Here is a 27,819-nt window from a genome sequence, read left to right as displayed (position 1 = left end):
TCTGAGGAGAAATTATATCGAATCTAGGACTCAACTTGCCCAACACACTTTGTGGAAGCAGCAGTTTGAGGAAGAAAACTTGACAGATCTAGGAATTTACCCATTCAAGAAAATACTTGAGTCCAACGGTACAAAGAGAGAGTTGTTTAGTTTGATAGCCCAAGCTGTTGCATTATGGACCCCTCTAAGTCTGCGACCGCTGCTCCACCGCAATCGGCCGGTGAGAAGTCTACTATGGGCCATGTGCCCCCTCTACCCTACCAGGACAACCCGAACCCGGGGTACCCTCAGCCCGGCCAGGGGTACCCACAGCCCGGCCAGGGGTACCCACAGCCCGGCCAGGGATACCCTCAGCCCGGCCAGGGGTACCCACAGCCCGGCCAGGGATACAGTCAGCCCGGACAGGGATACCCACCACAGCAGCAGGTAAGAAGCTGTTTGTCTGTACTATCCTCCTACACCATATGTACTTAATTTGTCTATACTTAAGTTATTAATACTGTAATTTGCTTTCTGACAATTGAGGCAGTGCGATTTGATTTGTTCTGTGTTGGGGGATATTGGGGGGGGGGAATGAAAAATGACATGTGCAATGTATGACTATGTACTCTGCTTTTGAAAATTTACAAAAAAAATGTTATTGCAAATAATAAGATACTACTCCTCTCCCCATTACCCTGCTGAAGCCAATGACAACACATTGTAATGTTGGTATTTTCTATAGAGTTCTCTTCATGTGTTAATGTAAAATAGAAGTAAGAAAATGATTTTGAAAAGTAATTTGAGCCACAAACGGATCATTCATAATGTAATTATCTTCATAAGAGTCCTGGTGGCAGGGACTTTTAAGAACTCTATGTTATCCCACTGAGCAAATTAAAAGTCCGTTAAGATTGATCAAGGTTACTAAAGATTGGAAAGTGAAAGTTAAGAAGACGTCTAGTCTTAGCCATAGACGGTCATCAGTCACACAATAATCGTCTATAATATGACTGTAGACTTATAACATTAGTTAATTCTCACTTTTAAACTACTACTAAAATACAAAATACAAATATTAGAAATGAAAATACTATTCTACATATTTTTTTAAATAATATATAGAATTTTTAGACATTGGGCATTATGTAATATGTTGAACATTATAAAAACTATTTTGAATGAACGCACTAAAGTGCATTTAACAGATAAACAGAACTGAGCATACACCCTTTTCCCAGGGCTTCACCTGACAAGAACAAGTCGTGCTAGAAATCAGTCTGGAGATGATGGCAATCTTCATAAGCAATATTCCACAATAAAAAGATGCGTAGCACAAGTTATTGATCGACAGCATAGTCATTTAACTTCATCTGTGGTAACAATTGGGTCATGACAGCTGGGCAGATGTGGGACATGTCCTGTGGTGTAAAAGATTGAATGGTGGCATAAAAGGCCCTCTGAGGTCTGCTGGATGCCAGGTATTTTCTTTGACGGATCAGTGTTTAATGAATTAACTTTGTTATGATTCATTACAGACGTCGATCCTATTAAGATAATAATGAAAAGAAATTCAGCCAAGGATTATCACAGTTTGTGCTTTAATATATATGGATGATCTAAATATCCAAGTTGAATTAATATGAAGTCTCTTTTCTTTTTTTCCCTGATTATAAAGAAATCAGCTGAAGACCACCTCTTTGGTCACGAAAAGCACCAAACAAATCTGTTCAAGAAGCAAGTATTTCGTCATTAGGGCCCGCTGTGGTTCAAATGTAGTTTTGTTTCTTGTTAAACCTCCCAGTTTACCGTAATTCATTCTCTACTCCCCCCTCCTCCCCCAAAACGTGTTTTCATTGTCCCTGAAAGTGAGTTTGTCTTGTTTTCCCGGGGTGTGGCCTGCAGGGCTATGGAGCTCCACCGCAGTATGGAGGTGCTCCTGGGCAACCCCAGTACCCAGGAGGACAGCAAGCCACCGTCACAGTCCAGCCCACTGTGTACGTGACCCGAGGCCCGCTGGATAAGCCTGTCCATGACTACTTGTGCTACTCCATCTTCACCATGCTGTGCTGCTGCCTGCCACTTGGAATTGCTGCCCTCATCTACTCCATCTCAGTGAGTTTGACTGACATTTATTCACAGTAAATTGTGCATGCTGCAACATGAGTCTGTGTGTGAGCCAAGTTTCGGGAAGTGAATGTGATTTACTGGAAGGGGTGGAGATCTGTGAGGAAGAGAGCAGAGAGAGGACAGGGAAGATGGTGTCGACAATAAAATGGAGAAGACATTTTGTCGTCCTGAATGTGGCCTCGGTTACAAACATAATTTGCTAACTTAAGGGAGGTTAGCATTAAGCTATACATTACCTCCCTTTAGCAGTGATTCCTCACTTTATTGGTAGTCCCGTCTTTTTGTTGGGTGAAGTAACTCAAAAGTTAGTGAGTGTCTCGGCACTTCTTCGGGAGGAAAGGTTGACTGATTGTTTCCATGTGGTCGATGTTTAGTCCTCACAGGGGGAAACATTCTTGTGTAACTTCCTACACAAATCTATCAACAATTGAAAAGCCAAATACAACATGTATTCAACTCTGAAACATTTAAGTATATTTACTGAGAGCCTTACTTGCACATGGAAAGTGGACTTTCTTTGAAGCTTTAAATGTCCTTTGAAAGGTCTTTTATTATGGAAAATGTCTCATGGGGTTTCGGCTTGTTTCCGTGCAATGTGTGGCATGAGGAATGTTTAACTATTAACGAGAGCAATGAAGTATATGGGTATATCATACACTGCAAAAAACATCCATCTGACCAAGTCATTTGTGTGTATTCATTTCGTGTGTGTGTGTATTTGTGTTACTGGGTGCGTGCAACTTGCGGTGGCATACCTTTTATAGCAGCAGCAGTTGTTTGACTTTATTTTAAGACTTACTCCAGTCAGTTTGGTATTCTCTATTTACCTTGATGTTTGAAAGCAACACACAGAATAGAGTCCCACGTGTTGATTCTACACTCTGTCCTCTGATCTTTAACAACAGACTTTGTTGTTCCATTATATTAGAGCTCAGTCCTCTCCTGCTCTTCAGTGAACAATCTCTGGTTAACATGTACACAGAGCAAAGTCCATTGAGGTCAGTTGCTGGACAGTAGACCCTTTGACTGGTCCCAGTGTCTGCGTCTCTAGAGACAGAATACCGCGACTGTGACAGATATTCAGCCAGCATCCTTGTAAGGCTGTTACGGTAATGAACATGAACGTCAGCTCATAGAAAGTTACGCAAGAGGACGTCAGCTTATGTTTTTGTCATTGATTGAGCCACATGCACACCATGACTGATATATCTGTGATAAGCTGAAGTCGTCTGAGCCCGATTAGATAAACATTGTTTACATTTTGGAGGATCTGTTAGCTGCGAGCAAATTGCATTTGAGGTCAAGTCAGAATTTGGTCATTAGAAGGCAAGATCTGATGTTATGAGGTTATATGTGTGATGTTTATCGTCGATGGACAAAAGCTCAGCTAGCTGTTCTCACCACTGGAAAGAGTTGGCTGATTTTGTTACAGCAGTGTGTGTACAGGGTCAATGCATTCTGGTTAATGATTCTGAGAAGAAGAGATTTGATTTTGTCAATTGGGTCATGAGAGTTAAAATGTTAAGATCTTGTCGGTTGCTTATGTTTGGACAATATTTACATGTGGGACTTTTTTGTAGATTTCTTAAAATGAGATATTGAAAACTGTATGAGCAGTCAGTACTGAAACATTGTCTTTTTTCATATTTTTGGGGAATGTGGGTGAACTGAACCTTTTTAAAAGACTGGCAAGTTCAAGCATCGTCCTCAAAGGGTTAAAAACAGAACCTTGTGTTGATGTAAATTCAGCTTTAGCTCATAAAGCCTTGTGGAAAACCCTAGTATGACTTACTTACAATGCAGATACCATGCTTTCCCAGTCTTCATCATTTCTCGACCTGTGCTCCCAACCTGCAGAGTACATGCTTTTAGATTTAGCAATATCAGAAGTTCTAACATATTTCACAAGCATTATTCATGCCTTCCTGTCAAACTAAAATACACGTAGTCTTACAACAGTTTCTTTGATAAATCACAAACTTATCATCCATTACTTATAACACTTCACATGTATGAAATGATAAAGAGCTTTGCAAGGGTCCACATGAAAAACAGGCCATGACAGTATCTATTTCATGAAAGTAAAATAAAAATCTAATTATTCTTTCTTAACAGAAAACAGAAAACAGTGTCAGATCGACACTCTGACAAAACTCACTTTTTGTGAGATTATAGCGGCATGAATGAATAGCAGTCTCTCCAAAAAGACAGGGAAATGTTGAAATGTATGAATTCATTTATAGTGCACATTGCTGTTAAGTTCCATCCATCCATTTTCCTCCGCTTATCCGGGGTCGGGTCGCGGTGGCAGCAGGCCAAGCAGGCTGACCCAGACTTCCCTCTCGCCCGCAACATTTTCCAGCTCATACTGGGGGATCCCGAGGCGTTCCCAGGCCAGCTGGGAGATATAATCCCTCCAGTGTGTTCTGGGTCTTCCCCGGGGTCTCCTCCCAGTTGGACGTGCCCGGAAAACCTCCAGTGGGAGGCGTCCAGGAGGCATCCTAATCAGATGCCCGAACCACCTCAGCTGACTCCTTTCGATGCGAAGGAGTAGCGGCTCGACTCCAAGTTCCCTCCTGATGTCCGAGCTCCTTACCCTATCTCTAAGGCTGAGCCCAGCCACCCTACGGAGGAAACTCATTTCGGCCGCTTGTACCCGCGACCTTGTCCTTTCGGTCACGACCCAGAGTTCGTGACCATAGGTGAGGGTAGGAACGTAGACCGACCAGTAAATTGAGAGCTTTGCCTTCCGGCTCAGCTCTCTCTTCACCAAGACGGTCCGGTGCAGCGCCTGCTTTACTGCTGCAGCCGCACCGATCCGCCTGTCGATCTCCCGCTCCATCTTACCCTCACTCGTGAACAAGACCCCGAGATACTTAAACTCCTTCACTTGAGGTAGGCACTCCGTCCCCACCTGGAGGGAGCAATCCACCGGTTTCCGGCAGAGCACCATGGCCTCGGATTTGGAGGTGCTAACTCTCATCCCCGCCGCTTCACACTCAGCTGCAAACCGCCCCAATGAATGCTGGAGGTCACGATCCGAGGAGGCCAACAGGACCACATCGTCTGCATATAGCAGAGAGGTGATCCCGAGACCCCCGAACCTGACGTTCTCCACCCCCCGGCTGCGCCTAGAAATCCTGTCCATGAAAGTCACGAACAGGACCGGTGACAAAGGGCAGCCCTGGCGGAGGCCAACACCCACCGGGAACGTGTCTGACTTATTGCCGAGAATGCGGACACAGCTCCTACTGCAGTCGTACAGAGACCGGATCGCCCGTTGTAACGGGTCCGGCACCCCATACTCCCGCAGCACCCCCCACAAGAACCCCCGAGGGACCCGGTCGAAAGCCTTCTCCAAGTCCACAAAACACATGTAGACTGGTTGGGCAAACTCCCAGAACCCCTCCAGTAGTCTTGCGAGGGTGAAGAGCTGGTCCACTGTTCCACGGCCGGGACGGAATCCGCACTGCTCCTCTTGAATCCGAGGTTCGACAAACGGTCGGAGCCTCCTTTCCAGCACCCTGGCATAAGCTTTCCCCGGGAGGCTGAGTAGTGTGATACCCCGATAATTCGAGCACACTCTCCGGTCCCCCTTTTTGAAAATGGGAACCACCACCCCGGTCTGCCAGTCCATGGGCACTGATCCCGACCCCCATGCGACACTGAAGAGGCGTGTCAGCCAAGACAGCCCAACAGTGTCCAGCGCCTTCAGCATCTCAGGGCGGATCTCATCCACCCCCGGCGCCTTGCCACCAAGGAGCTTTTTGACTACCTTAGCGACCTCTGCCAGGGATATGGGTGAGCCCCTCAGGTCTTCAGGCGCTGCCTCCTCTGCAGAGGACATGTTGGTCGGGTTTAGGAGTTCCTCAAATTGTTCTTTCCACCGCCCGACGATGTCCCCCGTCTGGGTCAACAGTTCCCCCCCCCTGTTGAGAACAGCCTGGGGTAGGCCCTGCTTTCCCTTCCTGAGCCGTCGGATGGTTTGCCAGAACCTCCTTGAGGCCAACCGAAAGTCCTTCTCCATGGCCTCCCCGAACTCCTCCCATGCCCGAGTTTTAGCACCCGTGACCACCGCAGCTGGAGTCCTTCTGGCCTGCCGGTACCTCTCAGCTGCTTCAGGAGACCCCTGGGCCAAACAGGCCCTGAAGGCCTCCTTCTTCAGCTTGACGGCTTCCCTCACCTCCGGTGTCCACCACCGGGTTCTCGGGTTGCCGCCACGACAGGCACCGATGACCTTCCGGCCACAGCTCCTAGCGGCCGCGTCCACAATAGAGGCTTTGAACATGGTCCATTCGGATTCCATGTTCCCAGCCTCCCTCGGGATGTGTGAGAAGTTCTTCCGGAGGTGGGAGTTAAAGACCTCCCGGACAGGGTCCTCCGCCAGACGTTCCCAGTTCACCCTCACTATACGTTTGGGCTTGCCGGGTCTTTCCAACCGGTTCCCCTGCCATCTGATCCAACTCACCACCAGGTGGTGATCAGTTGACAGCTCTGCTCCTCTCTTCACCCGAGTGTCCAAGACATACGGCCGCAGATCAGATGATACGATTACAAAGTCGATCATTGATCTCCGGCCTAAGGTGTTCTGGTACCAGGTACACTTATGAGCCACCTTATGTTCGAACATGGTGTTCGTTATGGCCAAACCGTGGCTAGCACAGAAGTCCAATAACGAGACACCACTCGGGTTCAGATCGGGCAAGCCGTTCCTCCCAATCACCCCCCGCCAGGTTTCTCCGTCATTGCCCACGTGAGCGTTGAAGTCCCCCAGGAGAACTATGGAGTCGGCAGGCGGCGCCCTTTCCAGGACCCCTCCCACCGACTCCAAGAAGGCCGGATAATCTGAACTGCTGTTTGGTGCATAAGCACAAACCACAGTCAGAGCCTTGCTCCCCGCAACCCGTAGGCGCATGGAGGCGACCCTCTCGTTCTCCGGGGAGAACTCCAACACAGCGGCGCTCAGCCGGGGGCTCGTGAGTATCCCCACTCCCGCCCGGCAGTATTTCCTGGAAGTCAGACTCGGACTACTGTTGACTTCTGTCCAGTTGCTTTAGCTCTCTGTAAGTCTTTGTCTCTGTAAATCCTGCATACTGAGCCAGCGCCCACTCAAATACCTATGTGGAACAAGTAAAGACATGACAAACAACACAGCAGGGGCACAAACACCAACGTGCAGCCAACCTGAATGGCAGAGTTTTCCTTCAGAAACACTCTAACCGTGTGGTTAAGATGACAATGACAGGAACAACAGACAGGAAGGAAGATGCTCGGTTCCCCAGTTTGCTTTATTTCCGTTTCACCAAATTTCTTCTGGGTTTGTTGTTGCTCAGGAAAATGGTGTTTCACAAAGTAATATGTACAGTGATGTATCACATTAGCCGCAGTGTGACGTTCAACTTTTCTGAAATGCCCTGCACTGTAAATAGCATCATAAACCACATGGTCACAAAGACCTAATCAGTGCGGCACTACTGGGACTTTCCCTGGATTTCCCTTGAAAAGTGTCTGTTCGTGGGTAGCTCATTGTGCCCACATTACTCTCTTATGTACATAATAAGGGAACTGGATGAAGAGGAAGGCCTAGAGAGAAGCAGAAGAAAGATACAGGCAAAAGACAAAAGAAAAGCAACTGAAAGAAAGTGGCCGAGACTTTGAGATCGGGGAGCAGAGAAGACAGAGACAAAGACGGACAGTCATGTCTTCAGCTGAAAGGCCAAACAGAAAAGGAGGCAGAGACGGAAACAAGATAGGAAATAACAGATAATGACAGGGGGCGTGGTGGGGGGATATGGAGCTGGCTGCTGGAATCTGTCTCACTTAGCATTATCTCTCAGGCATTTCAACCTCGATGGTAAAGAGGGAAGAGTTACCTCTCAAACAAACCTGTCTGGAACTGACTTAAAATGTCCATTTTAAGTGTTTCTGCTGAGAAAAGCAATACTTGGACAATATAATTCAACAACAATGATTCTGATTCTGAGAACGTTAATTAATTGCACCATTGTGTGTCAGCTCTCTCTTTTGTGGGACTTTGATAATGAAGAGAAATAACTTTCTGCTGGACTCAGGATGAGACTTGAGAGTTGAAGTTCTCAACACAGCAGCGACTGGCGAGTCCGGACAACAGTGGCTTTTGTCAGGATCCAACACCAGCGGTCTGTGTGTCTCGCTCCAAGCCACTCCAAGCGGTCCTTTGTTTCCCAAAGCATGAGCTTTTCCTCACAGTTTAGCACTTATTGACAGTGGATGGACATCCAGACAGTAACTTGCAGGGGTAAGCTAAGTGTTAAACCACCGAGCTGCAGAGAACAACATGAAGTCAAACACCTGTTGTCTGCCAGTCAAGATGGCTGTGAGGTCATGAAGGACTCTGCAGAATGGCGTGCTGTATGTGATCATAATCATGTCTGTTTACTGGAAGGCTTTGACTCTGAGGTATACGAGTAGTGTTGAATTTCTGTTTGTGTTAAACGTGATACCAAACAGTCACATATTTAAGCAATATCAGCTTACTTTTGTGTCTTGATGAATTTATGTTTTGATAATGCTCCACTGTGTTCACCAGTGACATTGGGTGATGGGTACATAGCGTACAGTTGGTTAATCAGAGCCTTTTTTTCTGAAAACAGCTGCCTGCTCTGGTTGGAATCAAAGAGCGAAACCCCCCCCCAAAATAATCCAAACAATGGGCTGAAAGCTCTATCGAGCAGAGGGGAGCTGCAGAGTTCAGTGATAATTCTCTCTTCACCCACGCTGATAACGACATGTCGTGATTTTCTTTCTCTTCTGTGGGTTTCCCCCCAGAGTCAGATTATAATACCTCACAGAAGGGAGGTTTTAAAGACCGACCCAGTGGACCTTTGAAGTTGAAAATCGCACAGAGCTCACTTCGAGGAGGCAGGCCTCCCTGAAACTGGCTTCGGTCTTGAGGCCACGCCTGTTTAGCCTCCATAAGCAGCAGCAGCCACGTGAGCTCTGGTTTCCTAAAACGTAGCTGCAGAACACAGAGCCCGTGTCCCTGCATCTGTATGTAACTGTGATAGTACGAAAACAGGGACGCGTGTGCAAACCAGAGGTACAGCGGAGCGGTGTCACAGAGTGGAATGCGTTTCGTCCTTTGACCTCGCCTTCAGCGATGTCAGATGAAGGCTCGGGGCTGAGTCAGGTTGGAGTGAAAGGATGGGGGAGGTTCTTAGCAAAGTGATGCGAAGACGGACGGACGGAAATATCCTCCGCCATTGTGACTTTCTTTTTGTCTTTGTGCGGGAGAAAGCCCTTGCAGGATGTTGGTATCAGTTCCATTTTCTCTTTCATCAGCTCCATTGACTTCTGCTCTCTGTGATTTTCTCACAAATATCAGCCCCGTGCTCGCCCATCCCCCTCCTTCCCCACAATGACTCAGGCTGCTCTCATGCACAGCAAACCACAGCAAACCACAGACAGACACTGGCCATCAGACAGGCCCACTCACAGAGACAGAGCACTCAGATATTACTGCTGGCAGGCAGCCAAACAAGCAGAAGCAGGAAGAGGCATCAAATACAATGAAAGCACCACTGTATCAGTCTGTATAATATAATATAGTGATCCAAAGATGCATTCAAGCCGCTATTCCCCCCCGAGTCAAGGGGTTTGATTTTTATCAAACAACCTTCAATATTAAACTTCTTACAGGGCATTTCAGAAAACGTTGTATTCTTAGAGGATTCAAGAGGCTTTTTTTGTTGTTATTTTGTAACCAGAGATGGACACCTGCTCATCCTGTGGTTTCTCCCATAGTTAAGAATGTTTTTGTTAATTTGTCCGAATCATTTCCTGGTAGAACTTGTGTAATTTGGTACTAACTGCTTTTTGCTGCTATTTTTTTGTTGTTGTTGTTGCTTGGAACAAAAGCACCATTCAACTACAAAGTTAATATTAATTCAATTATTACAGATTGAAAGTGGTGCTTTTGTGTGATTCTTCGTGGAGATACTCAGTTTTACAGGCCTGTTGATGAAAACAACTGATATAGAAACAATGTAAAAAATATCATCTAGACGGAGGACAATAGGGCCGATTGCATCTAATTGATTTACTTTGAGGGGTCAACGTTCTATTATTATTGTTGAGTTATATTACATGTTGTCATAGGTAGAAGGAAGCATCAAGGTGTGGAAAAAATAAGTGACCACAGTATATATAAAAATGTTTTATTTATTATCCAAATTCCACAACATTTCACCACAATAAATGAATAAAACAATAAACCAGCACTACAATAAACCTTCTAGTGATGGGACAGTGCTGAGCCCACGGCTAACAGCTCCAGACAGCATCTTTCCCCGATACAGACTTTTTATCTAATCTAATCTAATAAACAGAAATAAATATATATATATATATATATATAAACATTTTTTGCCGAAAGCAACAGAGGCACGGTTTTTGCAACAGGATACACAGCTGTGGCTGAAAGTGAGCCAGACCGCTGCTGGTTATCATAACCAGCTTTACTAGAGCAGACTAGAGCCTTCTCATGACACCTACAAAACACACACACACACACACACACACACATTCCTGCATCACTCTATTGTGTATATGACTGGATTTGTCCTGAAACCCAGAAAAGAGTTATCATTTTTGCACTTCTGATTCCCTCGTCTCAAAGTCAACGTTTTGTTCCATAATATGTCAGTAAATACCTTCGTCGTGACTTTGAAGCTTTTACGTGTCTAACAAGTGGCTGAATGAGACTATAAAACCTTCATCACAGCCTCATGTGACACAGTTCGTTTACGACCTAACGTTAGCTTTTAACTTCTGCCAAATTCATTCACACTTCAGAAATCATGAAAGTGTTGTTCATTTGTGAAGATTATCTTACTGATCAAAACCTGTAAGTATCATAAACTTGTGTTTGCCACAGAACTATTTTTCTGCAATAATCCAAGTTCCAATGGAAAAATCCCGTTGGCTTTTTGTCAAGGGGAAAAAGTGCAATGCTCCTTTCGGGGCTGGCTTCCAAAACACGTCATTCCTGCAGCACTCTACAGCAGTGTGGTAATGAGAGGGGGAGTTTGATTTGATTCAGGCTCTCTGGCTACACTCTTGATAAAGGCACAGGGCTCACCAACCCACAACAGGCCTCTTGCTTCATGATCGAATCTATCAGCACATGTTTTGATTAAACTGGACACAAACCACCATCATCATTTCCTTTTGTAAGAAATCAATCTTCTTATGACCTTTTATGGGTTTTTTGTCCCAATATTGAGATGCATTTTTTACACGTGTCAGTTTATCTGAAAACATCTGTATTCAGTCTTTCTTTTCCTCCTTCATCTACACACTACATGGTATTTGAATAGTGGAAATAAATAAGAGATTAAAGCTGGGTTCACCTGCTCAGTTTGTATTCAAAAGGGACTGTGTGCTTTACATACTATCCCAAAATCTCCTGAGCAAAACTTGTTTGTAAATCTGACAGATTACAGTTGAAAATGTAACCAGTAGTGATTAGTTTCAGTTCTGCTCAGCGGTTGGCAAATAGCGGAACTGTGTTTCTCATACACTGAATGTTTTTACAGACATGACTGTTAGTCCATGACCACGTCGTCGAAGAAAAGATTTGACAATTAAAAATTATAACTGCAGAGGGTTTTTGACAAACTCTGCTCTCAAAGTGAAAAACACAGACTTTGTGAAGATGGAAAGCAGAAGTTGAGTGAAAAAGATCAATTTTTAATTGTATCCATATTACTAATATATTATAATTATATCCATATTACTAATACATTTTAATTGTATCTGTATTACTAATACATCATTAATAATATGAATGCATGTCTCTCCACACTATATTATTGTGGACATGGTCTAAGTCATGCTATTCCATCAAGCCAGACAAGACTCTTTATCTTATCTTTACGGTATTTCTCTTTGCGCACCAACACTTTATTTTAGATAAGAGGTAAGTTTAATATTGAATTCATAAGGACAACATACCCTCTTTAATGACCAGTAGCTCATGCTGGCTTAATGTTAGCTGATGTTTGCAAACTAAAGACAGATATTGCTGTATGACTGAGGTTTGGATTGCACTAGGTTTTATCATTTACCTGTAAAGGCCACTTAATGCCACAGTCAAGCCGAGTTATGTAGGGTTGAATGCATGGCCTGCTGGCATAGCACTGCAGGTCATGCCCATACTATACTGCAGGGGTGGCAACCAGTCAGAGACCAAGAGCCACATTTTTTACTGTGTTACCGCAAAGAGCCACATCATACACATGGGCACACATGAACATCACCCTATCCCTTCCTCACACACACACATACCTTTGCTCAGCCAGATTTATTGTAAATGTCACACACCAATATGATAATGACAGAAATTGACTCCTAAGACCACAGGCCAGTCATTTTCAACAATGAACATTGTGTGCACTGTCTCACACAGACAAACTCTCAGTTCAACTAAGTCCACAAACAAAAATATAATAATTTACAATAGTGTTTTTCTTTTACTATGCATGTTACTTAGTGGGACTTCTGGCATTTCTTGCCTTGAACAATCCTCTTCAAATCTGGCTTGTATTCCGTTGTTGCCACTCGAAGCAATTCTTTCACATGGGTGTCAGTCAGAACAGATCGATGCTTTGATTTCACGTGTTTCAGGGTAGAAAACACAGACTCGCAGACGTATGTTGACCCAAACATTGACAGTATCTTAAGCGCAGCCCGTTTGACATTGGGGTATTTTTTCATTGGCACACTTTTCCAGAACTCAATGGTCCCGTCCCTTAAAGCAGGTTTGAGTTGGTCCTCCTCACAAAGATCGATCATCTCTAACTCAGCCGCATCCTCATCTGTGACTAGCGGGGCTTTCAAACAGTCCGTCTCGGCGTTAAATGGGTCGACGAGGAACGTAATCTGTGGCCGCACATGCGCGTTTGACGAAAATACCGTATTTAACTCAAGCGAAGCGAACACGAACATTAAAAAAACACAAATACAAACTTCGATATGAACGTAAGAGCCGCATGAAACCGGGCAAAGAGCCGCATGCGGCTCGCGAGCCGCGGGTTGGCCACCCCTGCTATACTGCATACGTTTATTATTGTTGTGTAAAAACAACTTAACGAATTGAGTTCGAGGCTTTCACTTAGATTCAAGCAATAGTTTTATTTATCACAGAGATATTAGCCGAGCAGTTAAACGTGCACGGTCCTAGCAGTTCCTCTCCGATTGAGAGCAACGTAAAAAGGCGCCTAGACACGGAAGCGCAGTAAGTTTTGTAGGTTCTCCTTAGAGGAGCCTATTGGTCAAAGTCAAGGTGCAGGCGGGATCGATTTTAGCAGAGCGACGGCCTGGTTGGAGCACTGAGCTTATCCGCTCACACCGGCTCTCGTCCGGGATCCTCCTTCGATGCGTCATCAGTGTGTGTGTATGTTGTGAAAGCCTAGCCTAACAGGCTCCAAAGTGTGTAATCTACGTTTTGCTATCCCAAGCTGTGGTACGTACTGTTCTCAGCTGGCAGTTTACTCCAAGATTTGATATCAGTGTATAGTTGCCCAAGCGTGGCCTTCAGAGTTACAGTTTTCTCATTCCTTTGTACAGGCGAGTGCTAGAGCGCCCCGCTTGGAGTTTTAAACCTTCATAACCTGTAACTCGCAACTCCGCGAATTAGCACATAAAGCTCTGATTAAATTTATTTACCTAACAAATCCCCCTTTTCACACCTGCAAGGTGTGAACCACTAACTCTATTCTTGTGTTTCACCGTCGTCCTCATCATCTGAGCTGTCTGTCTCCCCTGCTGGCTGTCCATTAGCTAATAACGGATACATGCCATAAGGAGGCGGTGCCTTCTCTTTGTAGAGGGCTGTGGTGATCAATCGCCCTATCATTGTTCTAAGACAGGGAACACAGCAACAGCCACAGGTAACGATGATAGCGATGAATACTGCAATAGACTTAATCAGAGCGTTCCATTTTCCAAAAATATTCTCCATCCAGTCACTAAAGGGATTGTCAATAATTGATGCCTCGTGCATTTCTTGTGATAGTGCACGCAAGCTGTCCAATGCCTTGGTAACAGATCCGTCGGGGGCAGTGTTATTAGGGATGATGGCGCAACACCTATCCCCAAACATAGAGCAAACACCCCCTTTTTCTGCAAGCAACATGTCTAAAGCCATTCTATTTTGCATGGCCACCAATGAAGTGGGCGCTAGCTGCTCAGCCACTCCTTCAATGGCGTCCCGAGTAATATTAGCTAAGCGCAGCAGGTTATAATGCACGTAATTAATGCGGTCAACATTTTTTTTGTTCGGGGGTAACTGGGAATAAGGCCGAGATTATGGGTATGTTTTCAAATTCAGCTGCCACCTGTTCGGCTAACTCGTATTCATTAGGGACACCTCGAGGGACTCCTATTGCGTCTATGTAGGTGGGCCCCCCTGACAATGAAAAGGAGGAAGTGTCTGTACTCCTCTTAATGATGTGCCTCCGTCGTCTTTTTTTTAAGGCTCTGAGCCTCGGATATTTATATCAAGTAAACAATACAGTGTCACAGGCAATACGTCACAAAAGCATAACACACATACAAAATGGCTTCCATGCCATGTAGTAGTCAGGAGGCTATGTTCTTATAACATAGCTCTGTACCCATCTTAACGCTCCCACAGTCCTTATTATCATTTCAATCCAGGACATGCTGCTGAGTGTTCTTTCGCATAGACTAAACAACTGTGGTGATACAGTTCACACAACAAGGACACATAAGGACACCAAGCTCTTAAAGCACACCTTATCATTAGTCATTTAGATTTTCCCCAACATAACCCACCTGTTTATACTATTGTATAACTTCTAATAAAATCAAAATGAATAAACGAATCAACGTCCAACCACCTTCTATAAAATTGAAAAAATGTCCAAGCATAAACAAAACATCAACAAGACATCAATGTGTATTTTTGAATGTAATGTAAAAATGTTTAAAGCATAAACACAAACAAAAACAAAAACAATAAAATTAAATGTATCAAGAATACATATATATTTTAATGTTATATGAATTATACTAAGAGTACCACATTGAATAAAAAGAATGTTCTAACAAACATTCTGTGTACTGTATTACTGCAATCATCATTTCATCTCTTTTCTCGATTTTCAACATATGAATCATCATTAATTTACAGTTCAGTGTAAACATTTCGTTGAGTAGTTACTTCCCAGTTCCTCGCCCTCCCGCTAGGAATTCGGTAAGTAAACTAGAGTATGTTCAGTCATGTTAACATCATTTCATTGCTGCATTAATCTCCCCAACCATGGGATGAAAGTTCAATCCAGATGAACCAAACATTTTTGTAGACTCCTCCCCTTTCCACCTGCAACACCTCCTGAGCTCTCTACCATATTGCTGCTCACCAAAATAGCACTGATTCCAACCCCGCAGCAATTTGATTTCCCCCAGGGACCCCAATGTCATCCATGTACACAGACTGACTGAAACTGCCAGATCGGCTGACCTTTATGGTCGTGGTCTGTCTCTAGGAGTTTACGCAGGAGCCATCCATAAGTAATGCATAGAATGCCATCACCAACTCGTGCCATGCACGAGCCGCTCCACTGCTTAGTTTATCTCCACAGAACCACCAGGTGTCAGCTCTGGGCATCGTTCGCTTCCATCAGTTGTCTGTGAGATGTTTACATATTACGCATCATATCAAGGTCCTCACAGGAACTCATTCTAAAAACAAATAGTTTGCTGCATCGGGTGAGAAACAGTGCGATCAACAGGCGGCAACAGATAGCGCAGAGTGACCCAACTGTTGCTACTAGGCAGTTTGAGGAGAAGTAAACAATTGTAAGGCACATTTGAACCCTGTTGGATTATTTTCTAGTTCCCAGCATGTAATGTTAGTGTAGTTGTCATTTGTATTTATTAGTTGTCAATTTAATCTGTCTAAATTCCCACCATAAATTGAAACTCGCTAAAGCAAAGCAAAACATAGTTATGCTTATCCCACATAGCCCTGTCTATCTAAATTTACCAATTTCCGTGATGTTAGTTCTACCACTGAGCTATTCTGTTTCTTAAAAACACCACTAAATCCCTCTGAGCGTGTTAGTATGTTCACTGGTCAGACAAGCGGCCCCAGAGACTTTCGCTTCCCTGCTCTTCCAGACTCACTCAGAGGAAGCAGGTGTCCTAAGATTAAGAGTTATCAGTGTACAATTGATTCACTTTTATATGCTCTCTGCTCTTCAGAGAGCTGTTGGTAATTTCTTTTCTTTTTAATATTTTTCTTTTTAATATATTTTGCTGTATTTTCCCCCATACGTTACAAATGGTTTAGACTCGTTAAGATATGTTTTCTTAATTTTAATTTAATTGTACCATTTATTCTTTCAATCAACCCTGCTAACTGTCGATGATAATAGCAATGATATTTCATGTTTATTCCAAATACCTCAGCCAAAATGTTTTATCACCTTGCTTACAAAATGTGTATCATATTCACAATAATTTATTTCTGAAAGTTAGTATTTCTTTAAGCTTCCCTAATAGCATCTCGATCCATTTAGACCTCTGTCAATTATTGTCAAACAATATTTCTTCCCTTCATATTAGTTTAGTTCAATGAAATCCCTGCAAATATGTTGAAATGGATTATATTTTGCACATATAATGCCAGAACATTTTTTTTTTTAGTAATTTGTAAAGACCCTGCTTATCATAGATAACCTTCCCCCCTGTTGAGACATGGTTTAAACCCATGACTCAAAAGAACCGTATATCTATGTAAGGTCTTAGGTAATATTAGTTTGCCCTCAGGTCATTCCCAGAACCTTTGTTGTTGTTGTTTTTTCAGTTTTGTTTATCCAATACTTTTTATTGCTGTGGAGCATCTGTTTGCATGTCTTTTAAGATCTCGTAATCTACTTTTGCACTTCAAAAGAAAGTTGGTCACTTGTTTTCTGTGCACCCTTTTTTTCCCTGCTTCATCCTCAGCTTTGCTGTTTCCTGTTGAAACAGGTCAGCACCTGTTTTGTGTGCTATGCATTTAAAACCCGAATTGTACTGCATCTCGTAATTGTAATATCAATTCTCTATGTATAATAGGTTTGTTAGTTGATGTCACCATCTCTCTATTTTCCCATTGCTACGCAAACACCTGCAAGCATGAGTATGCATAGTTACTATCTGTATCTTAGTAACGACCTTGTCTTTTCCCCTCTCTGTCTGTGAGAGCGATTAGTTCTTCAGCTTTGTGCTGAAGAATGTGATGTTTAGAGATTCAAATTTTATAACCTTATTATTTGTCACTACTGCATATCCCGTTGCATTTTTACCATCTAAATATTTTTACCCGTGTCATCAATAAACCTAGTCACATCTGCATCTTTAAATGGAATGTAAAACCCCCTCAGTCTACTGTTTGTGTAAAAAACTTGTCATAATTTGGCAATCCCACCTGATGAACTTGTTAACATCTTTTTTAATATCATTAAAGCTTCGTCTGCTTCCAGAGTCCTGCACAACTTGTCATGTGCTCCCATACTTTTATCATACATCAATTTTGATAAAGGTTTTCCTAATTCCGCGTAATTAGGAACCCAATTTCCACATACATTAGTCATTTCTAAGAATAACATCATTTGTTTGTTTTTGCTTGCTTTGAGAATGGCTTCTTTTCTTTTGTCGATCGGCCATTCTTTGATAAACCATAACCCAAATATTTAACTCTCTTTCCAAAGTTGGAGTTTGTTTCTGCTTACTTTATGACCTTGTTCCCCGAGAAACTTTAGCAGTGCAAGAGTATCCTCTTTGCATCGTTGTTGTATCTTAGAGCATATCAAAATGTCATCTACATAAAGTAAGATTCTTCCCCTGGTGGGTCAAATTTAGCTTTTTAGTTGCATTCATTGTTTTCAAAACCTCTTCTTCAGCAGAGAGGGTGAAAATGTCTCTCTTATTTTGTTTAAATTTAGATAAGTGCACAGCCTTTGCTGTGACCCTGAACCAGTTTATCAAGACTGCAGAAATAATTTTGTTGAGTTTAGAAACCTCTTTCACACAACAGTCAATCGTTTATTCGAACCACTTTCATTCTCTGCCTAACAGGTTAACTGGACAGTTTAACACAAATGCTGTTTTGTCTGTAAACCTGCTTTGGGATCTTATGATCGTTGATGGTACCGATAGATATTCTGCTTGTACATGCCCCAAAATCACACAAAATTACTACTTTACATCCTTCAATAACTCTAACCCCACAATTCTATTCGATATAGTTCTAATATTTCTATTTATTATTCTTTACCGTCAGTTTGTGCATCAATGTGTGTGTGCTTTTGCATGACCTGATTTATCCGCTGAATTAGGTGTCCTGGCGGCCTCCTCCTCTGATGTCCTCCTCCTGTCCACTCTCTTCCACACACAACCAAACTCCGCTCCGTAAAACTCCCGTCCATCCTCTCTCTCCGTCCCCTCCATCCGCTCTCTCTCCACGTTTCCCACTGTCCCGTCCACACCTGCCTCCGTGTCTTTGATTGTCTCGGAAACACACATTAAAACAAACAGGTTCAGATATTTCAAATAGCATCATCATAGTCACATATCATATTTTGTTTCCCTTTTTCCTTTTCATGGTTACACTGCAACACTGTTGCTGTGTACAGTTAATAATACTGCTGGTGGGTTTTGCTCACCATATTCTGTGCCCGATCTGGTGTGTGCTGGCCTGTAGAGCGGTCCGTTGGAGTCCTCGCTCATGAGTTTTTTAGCGCAGACACAATTTCAGCTGAATTGTCTGTGCTGGGATTTTTTCGCGTTCGGGCCTGGCATGTCCAGAACAGTGGCAGGAGAAGAGCGGAGTGGAGTTTGGAGGATCAGGAGCCTGTTGAGCCTGTTGTGAGATGGCTGAAGGAGAAGCAGAGGGAAGGAGGTGGAGGAGGTCGCCCTCTGCACACCCCCTCACTAAAATGTACGCTTGGATACAAATCAGGAGAATTAGTCATGTTATTTTCGCATTTCTTTCTCATTGTCTTGTTTTTTTTTCTTTTTCTGTAGTCTTTACTCTCTTTTTTTTTTTTTTTTTTTTCTTGAATTTTTCTATCTGGTGAATCTCTAGTTGACATCCTATGACTGTCAATTTCTCATTAAACCCATATTTTTCCTTCCATCTCTTTACATGTTTAATGCTGTCTTCATCTTCATCTTCATATATTTAATCTCTCCCTTTAAATTTTCATCTTCACTCTTCCTGCTCATGCATGAACCCATTATTTCCTATAGTTTAGTTGTTTTTCTTTTACTTTAAATTATTATTTTTATTTTAGGTGTTTTTTCTAGACTCCTTGAGTCAAAGACAAATATCTAATTCCCCCAGTTTGCTCGTCAGAAAGGTCTGGAATGGCATGGGACTCGAACCCAGTCTCTTTGTTTACTAAGTCCCTTAGACTTTTTAATTAGTAATGGCATTGTGAGCAACCGGGGGCACCTGGTATGCCACCTCTAAGCCCCATATCATCAATACTAATCCTACTAGCCCCAGGGCGGCCACGAATATTATCGTCTTCCTCCCACAACCCCAATCTTTCCATGTTTGAGACCTATGACGCCCTAGTGGCTGCGGGCCGTCTGGGTCTCCGAAACATCGTTTCATGTTACGATGCATCTTTAAATCAGTACGAATTTCACCAAGAATTCTGGTTGGTTCCGGTGCTAGGGCACAGTGTGTCAGATGGTGCCAAGGGGTGCCTGATTTGCCCTTGACCTGGACCGAGTGTGAAGTAACCTCCTTCACTTCGTACGGTCCAGTCCACCTGGGGTCAGTCCACTTGCGTTTGTGAACCTTGACCCTGACCCAGTCACCTACTTTTATGGCTGCTTCTGCGACCGCTGCTTCTGGTACTGCTCGAACCTTCTGGGTCTGTTTGGAGAGAGCTTCAGTAAGAGAAGTTAGGGCACGCATATAGTCAGTCATTTCAATCTGTTGCACATCCAGAGATGGCATATGACCTCCATCTCTGGGTGGGCCTGGCAGGCTTCTTCCTGTCAGGATTTCATGTGGGGAGAGAAATGTATCTCAAAGCTATCTTTGCCTTAAGGGTCTGGTTTGCTCTTTCCACAAGTCCTTGTGATTGGGGGTGGTAAACTGACCCGAATCGGTGGGTGATCCCCAGGCTTTGCTCTACCTTAGCGAGCATGGTGTTGTTAAAGTGTGCACCGTTGTCTGAGCGTGTGCGCTGCTCCACTGACCGTCAAAGCCTGAGAACACCTGGACCTGTGGAAACTCTGCCAATTCAGCTTCGTTTTCTATATCTATGTGACTATACTATTAGGCCTACTTATTACCGACGACCGCCATACTACCGCTGCAGCTCTGCAAATACTCACGTACAAACTATTTCTAGGAAAAATCTTTGGATCTTATTGTTTTACAGTACGCGCCTTGCACGAACCGAGTCCCGAAGGAAATGACGTTCTCAGATAATGTAACGCGTCTCTTTTCTAGCGCTTTTGTTTTCTAACTTCCCTGACGACCGCCATACTAACGCTGCGACTCTGCAAATACTCACGCACCAACTACGTCTAGCAAAAATATCTGCGGATTTAAGTGTTTTACGATACGCGCCTTGCACGAATCGAGTCCCGAAGGAAATGACGTTCTCAGGGAGCGCTTTTACCTCACGTGGTATCTCTTACTTCAGCTTCAGAAAGTACTGCAACACTCTATGTACGTGATCCAATCTCAGGCTTGTGTCAACCAAATCGTGGGGACAATGCAACTCGAATGACCCGCAGGCAGTGTCGAATCGCTTACTTCACACTTTCGTATGCTTCAGCGATCACAACTGCCCTGTTAAGCCTCGTAGAAAGCATCTGCGGCCTCGATTCAGTCTTCACAATCCATCAATTCGGTTAGATCCATTCACTCATGTGTACAGATATTTCTAAAATTCACTGCAGGTCTAACATCTCTGTTGATACTTTGTCAAAGTTTTACGATTTACACTTTATGCAAAATATTCATACTCACAGTTCGGTACTACTGATCATTTAATTTGGTTCACTATCGACAATATGCAGATTTCAGTGAAATGGGCTCTGCTCACCCTTCTTGTTCAGCGCGCTGATGATCAGTTTCCCGAGCTGTGTGTAGAATCAGTCCGGCGGCAACCGGAGATTCCAGCCTCACGGGAAAACGCCTTTTTTTTTTTTTTTTTTTTGTGAACAGAAGAGAAGTCCGTCACTCGTTCAATTCGTTGGTTTTCCAATCGTTTTCCAACCATCCTCTGCTACCAATTGTTGTGTAAAAACAACTTAACGAATTGAGTTCGAGGCTTTCACTTAGATTCAAGCAATAGTTTTATTTATCACAGAGATATTAGCCGAGCAGTTAAACGTGCACGGTCCTAGCAGTTCCTCTCCGATTGAGAGCAACGTAAAAAGGCGCCTAGACACGGAAGCGCAGTAAGTTTTGTAGGTTCTCCTTAGAGGAGCCTATTGGTCAAAGTCAAGGTGCAGGCGGGATCGATTTTAGCAGAGCGACGGCCTGGTTGGAGCACTGAGCTTATCCGCTCACACCGGCTCTCGTCCGGGATCCTCCTTCGATGCGTCATCAGTGTGTGTGTATGTTGTGAAAGCCTAACAGGCTCCAAAGTGTGTAATCTACGTTTTGCTATCCCAAGCTGTGGTACGTACTGTTCTCAGCTGGCAGTTTACTCCAAGATTTGATATCAGTGTATAGTTTCCCAAGCGTGGCCTTCAGAGTTACAGTTTTCTCATTCCTTTGTACAGGCGAGTGCTAGAGCGCCCCGCTTGGAGTTTTAAACCTTCATAACCTGTAACTCGCAACTCCGCGAATTAGCACATAAAGCTCTGATTAAATTTATTTACCTAACATTATGTGATGCACATGTCTGGTTATCGCAGATTCAGTACATAAATCTTACAAAATGTTAAAAAAAAAGCACAGGTTTAATTACATTTGTTCACATGTTTTGTTCTTTAATCTCACTCATACCGATTTCAAAATATTTTTCAGGCCCGTGAAGCCAACCGTTCCGGGGACCAGAATTCGGCGGAGCGGAGCAGCAGGAAGGCCAGGACACTGAACCACGTGGCCCTGGGACTCGGCATCGGGATCCTTATCCTCTCCATCGTTTACATGGTCGTTGTGGGGGTTCGATATCAATAAATCTGTTTCATCATCTTTCCCATATTTCTAGTTCAGGTAATTAGACCACATGAGGAACATTCCTGGTCATCGGGAAGAATTTTGAGTTGAAAATATGGAACCCTGAAGTCCCCAGATTGTCTGAAAGTCATTGATAGATTAATCCACAGAAGATGTCCATGTAATCCATTACTCTCCAACACTGTAGAGAGTAACCAGTACAATCTTCCACAGATTCAGATTTGTTCAACATCTGTTGTGTCTGTGATTTGCTTTTACTATGTTATGACACATCAAAAATCAACTAAACTCAACTCTTTTTCCAACTTTGATGCCTTATAAATTCACCCTTCGGTCAGTGTTGCTCCACCACACATGGTATTATCCAAAGTGTTTTATAATCTGTGTTTTGTAATGGTAAAATATATTCTAGTATATCTAGTAAACAAACAACAGTAATAAAGATGGAGAGATGCATAACAGATTTGTTTCTCTTGAACAGGAATTTCTGCAGCTGATGCCTGTAGAATTGTGCCTTAAGTGTGCCTGCAAAAAAAATTCCCTTACTTGTGATCTTCAATTATTATAAAATTATGAATGAATAAGCCTAGACAATTGCCATGTGATCGCTTCCATTGTTACGCTAAAATAGTTTACAGTAGAGATAGCGTGGCAAAGGGGGGATATGTAATGTCATTTTGGAATTTTGTCTGTCATTTTTGATTTTGTTGTAAAGATAGATCCACATTTTGTATTTGGTAACGTCATAAAAAATTGCAACCTTTGAATTAAATTAGGGCCAAAATCCAAGTCTTCTAACTCAGTGATAGGACTTTCGGAATATAGAAGATAGGACGGAAGGAGATTGAATCTTATACTTTTACTTTAATAAATTGTACTATGCAGGTTATAATCTCTTGATGTATCACTAAATTGACAGGGTGAAAAGCAAATTCACCGCCGTTGGATGACGATGAAACACCTGGAACTATGTGGCCTTAGAGGCACAATGTGTTGTCTACTGTTTTTAACATGTAAATTGTAACACCTATTCTGCTTACACATCAGGATGACACCTATGTGTAAAGAATGATCCTTTTCCCTACACAGCTTGTACTTACTTTAGAAATGCTACACGAGAACTGTTAGAAATGTTTTTGAATGTATTAGCCTGAAGAATTGTTAATGCAGATGTTCAAGTGGATTCCTGCAGAGATAGATCGACAATTAGTGAAACAGATATACAGGGCGACCAGTTATGAGTAGATGATGCATTGATGGATACAACTGTTTAATATTCTCACTGTGAACAGTGAGAAAGGGGGGAATTGTGAGGAATTTAAATTTAAAGCGCTCCTAGCATGGATATTATGTGTTACAATATGTTTACTTGTAGAAGGTTTAAACTAAGGGGAGTTACTGAATGTATTGGGCACTGTGAGAGAAACCAGAGAATTAATGACACCGCCATAAAGTAATAAAAATCAGTGAGAGGGGGATGTATGCAGACCATGGAGTCCTCTACAGAGAGTAGGAGGACACAAGTTTTTTTTCTGTATAAGATCCCTGTTTGCATTAATGGTTATTTTTTCTTTTTGTATTATGGGAGATTGAAGCAGCACGTAAATACTATGCCAGTAACATCACTCTGTCCGATTCCATCGACGTGATGGACACAGACGACATCACCCACAACGACTCTAGTCGACATAGACGCAGCATTATTGAAACACAACAATTGTGGTTATCTGACGGACAACAATATGTGGTGGCGCTATGCAAAGCATGTTGCAAATGCAGGGAATAACTAAGGATTGACATCGATGCGTCTAATGATTATGCAGAATCGTATGGTGTTAGATCAGATGACAGAAGCACAGGGTAGGAGAACATTGTTGCACGTTCGTTGCTAGACATGACTGAACTACAGGACGCAATGAGTAAAGACGAAACACCTACACCCGACTTTCTCACTCGACTCTGGATGATATGGAAAGGAACCCTTATCCAGATGGCCGGTTTATTAAATCGCATTTGTTATTTTTGAAACTTGCATTGTTCCAATGCTATGTAAGATGGTCTCCAATCTTGTGTTAAAGCACATGGTACAGTACACACCAGTGTCAGACAATGACAGCAGAGATGACTTCGATTACATGGAAGGTACTTCATCAGACTCAAACTAAAACTAAAACTAAGACTCAGACTCTAACTCGAAAACAGAATAAGATGACGATGGTGTAAAACGTGTTTATTGTTTATTTTGTATCATTTTTTATGTGTGTTCTAATAATGGGGGTTATACACATCCACAACAACAGTTGTGTTCGATATTTTAAAGCCATACACATATCTAGTTTGCTACATCACAGATGATCTTTTATCTCACAAAAAACACCTTTTTTCAGATGTCTCACATGATGATGTTTGAAACTATGTTTTGGGATAATACATTTGATGTTTTTGAAATGTCCTTGATATATATTTTTGTAATATTGTGTGACTATAATGTAATCAAAATAGTGGAATGTAATGGTAAAATATATTCTAGTATATTGGGATGTTTTGGAAGATGGGTGTTCTACTGAGGGGAAGGTACGAGATGCAGATAAACACTGCATTCCTACAGAGGTGAATCAGGTCATAAAACCTGTTTTCCAGTGTTGATGTTTACATGCACACTAAAAGGAGAAACAGGGAACCATTGTTTCCTGTTTCTGCATGAACTGACCCCCAGTTGATCGCACCTGGAGATAACAGATAAGGAGCAGAAACAAATCAACCCATGTCCAGAGACCCTATACTCCCTTTTTACGAGGTCACTAAAGGCGTGACCTTTTGTATGCATAAAACATGATGTGCCTTGTATTTCTTTGACAGTGGTTTGCACAGTTCACTGAGATACGTGTCTGTGTGTCCGCTCTCCTGCTTGCAAGCATTAAATTGACACACTACTTTGAGCATTCATCAGACTCTGTTTATTTAATCAACTCTTATCCCGCATCTACATAGAAATATTCCACAACAGTTTGAATAGTAAAGGATAATCAACACACAGTTTGTAGTGTGTCAAAATATATCTTGAGCTGAGTTCTGTTCAGTTTTGCAATTGAAAGATTGAGATTTGTCTGATTGTACGATGGCGGACATTTTGCTGCCCTTTCAGAGGAATTGTTGGCTGTAAATATTCACTTACAACCTCGAGCCTTCTTAAAAGTATGCAAACATAGAATAACATACTACTAACCAAAGGATACTTCAAAAATACTCTCAGAAGTAGAGATTTGGCTTTGAATGGCTACTGCTGACCAAGGGAAAGAAGAGATGTTAAGCCTGTTTGTGTACGTGTAGTGCACACTACGAGGTGATCTACTCCTCTATGAATTGCACAAAAGTCCTCCTCTTTATTCCAGCTGAACGGGAATGCACAGCTTCACATAAAATCTGCAGAAATTTAGCAACAGCGGAGCCAATATGGCTGGCTCAGCCAGTTGCTCCATCAGTGGCTCTGGCTCTATTTTAAAAGCATATCGTTATGTGTGTTGGTGTTGTTTGTCATGCAATGTCTGTATGTTCTTTTATTAACCAAAGCTGAAAAAGTAAGATTTACTGTAGACCACAATGTGCTGTCTGCTGCCTCTCACTGGCCATAAACAAGCATTGAAAAACTGCAGATATTCATAAATGTGTAGCTTATCTCAAGCCAGATGATGGTGCTGATGATGACGACAGATGCTCCTTGTTAAGATAAAATACACAGGTGGCCCATATGGAAAAGCCCTGTGTGTGGGGGCAGAATAAACACAACTCAGCATGGGCCCACAGGGACGTACTGCACTGGCAATTTCCACATGCAATTTACTCTCGCTCTCTCTGTGCTCATTATCTGAGAATGAGTGGCAGTGGGTTAATTCTTCATCTCAATCTTCACGTACACAGAATGATATCGTGTATATATCGTCATTGCCAATCAGGCTTAAATATTAGCCTCACCTTTCATGAAGAATTTACGTTGCTAATATGTTAATGATTGTCCTTTTGTTTGTATAACCCAGTGTATCATGTTACGGATCACATTTTGAAGCAGCAAATTAACCGTCTGAATTTTGGGAACTCCCCGTCCTGTCTGTCTGCAGGTCGTTCCGGCGAATGCTAGATGTCAACCAGAACACACACTGACTTCCCGAACCTGCAACCAACAGATAAGATGGAAGAGCAGCAGCGGGATTTGATACATCCAAGGAGAGGCTTTTTTTTTATTATTGTTTAAGAGCAACAGAAAGTAGTCTGTGTGAACCGGCTGTGAGGTGTGATGCTTTCTGCCTGTTAACTAAGCTACACTTGTATACACAAGTTGTCACTTTCATCTCAATCAACTGAACAATTTTTGGTATTTAGAATTTGAAGAGGCTTTGCCATGAAGAAACTATAATATAAAGCCTTTCGAGAATTTATTCTTTAACTCATGCTTTGTCATTCACGGTTGATTGTTCTGAAAGTGACCCCATACAACAGTTAACACAAAATTATTACCAAAAAATTCCTCAAGTTTCCGTCAATGTCTCGCATTACTTCTGTTCTCTGTATTGTGTCTGTAAGGTAAACATCGATGTAGATATTAGTCGCGTACTGTGACCAACCTAACCCGCTGTCCATGCTTTCATGTCACATATATGAAATCCACATAGTCACGAGTGTTGTTGTTAATTCATGATAATCTGTTAATTCCCATGTTTAGCTTTATGGAGGAAAGTAGTGGATTGCACTGTTCAGATATACAGGAAAACTCTGTCATGTTTCTATAAAAGAACTATTGAAACCAACAACTATGAACTATGGGATGTTATTTTTTAGTGTGTGTGTGTGTGTGTGTGTGGGTGTGAAATGGGGGTGGGCTACTACCGACCTCCCTCTCCAACAGTGGCCCAGTGATGGAGCGGACCTGTCTAAAACCTTAAGAGCTCTGTCTTAGCAATATTTCTTTTTAAAAAGTTTCAGTGTGTGCATGAAAGCTAATGCATGCTAATCTTGGAAAAACGAGGAAGGTGATTTTATACATGGTCCAGAACAGCAGGTATGTTTGGGAATGGATGAGAAGTTGTATGCTTTAAAGGTCAAAGTTAATGTTGGGTCAATCTTTTGTTCCACACATTACACAACCCGAAGAGAAAAGTCTAGTTTCTTTTGCTACAGTCTATTTGGCCATTATGAAGAAGTATCGTGGTAATACCATCATTTTAACTCCCAAATTATCACAGTATTTCCATGATGCAAAAATACTATAGCATACTATTATAAAATACCATGATACTGTAGCATACTATTATAAAATACCATGATCAAGCACAACTGGCATTGAATGAACAGTTGTCTGATTTAAACAGAAGGAACAAAAATACACATGATTTGTTGGCTTCAACAGAAAACTCCATTCATTCACCACTTGCAGGGTGTCACCATGAGATGGCGCTACCTCCACAAAAGAATTCAGGCTATATTGTTATTTCTTCTTCAAAGAGATGGTT

The 27,819-nt window shown here is 42.6% G+C and overlaps 1 protein-coding gene across 1 annotated transcript; it reads left to right on the top strand.

Moving 5' to 3' along the window:
* The first annotated feature begins 5 nt into the window (after nucleotides 1–5).
* On the top strand, nucleotides 6–27,114 carry LOC306699452 (uncharacterized protein). Its single transcript, XM_079164066.1, has 4 exons — nucleotides 6–426; nucleotides 1,885–2,094; nucleotides 22,163–22,351; nucleotides 26,431–27,114. Exons 1-3 carry the CDS (start codon nucleotides 175–177, stop codon nucleotides 22,313–22,315), a joined length of 615 nt encoding a protein of 204 aa, XP_079020192.1. The 5' UTR covers nucleotides 6–174; the 3' UTR covers nucleotides 22,316–22,351; nucleotides 26,431–27,114.
* Nucleotides 27,115–27,819: the final 705 nt, after the last annotated feature.

Source organism: Pholis gunnellus (genome assembly GCF_910591455.1).
Source record: "Pholis gunnellus genome assembly, chromosome: 8".
NCBI lineage: Eukaryota > Metazoa > Chordata > Actinopteri > Perciformes > Pholidae > Pholis > Pholis gunnellus.
Note: the sequence above shows the minus strand (reverse complement) of the source record. Positions and strands in the feature narration are given on the sequence as shown.

Excerpts from the sequence above, each read along its gene's own strand:
- LOC306699452 (XM_079164066.1), top strand. The coding sequence starts at position 175 with ATGGACCCCTCTAAGTCTGCGACCGCTGCTCCACCGCAATCGGCCGGT. Across the intron at positions 427-1,884 it reads GATACCCACCACAGCAGCAG|GGCTATGGAGCTCCACCGCA; the intron begins GTAAGAAGCTGT and ends TGTGGCCTGCAG. Across the intron at positions 2,095-22,162 it reads CCCTCATCTACTCCATCTCA|GCCCGTGAAGCCAACCGTTC; the intron begins GTGAGTTTGACT and ends AATATTTTTCAG.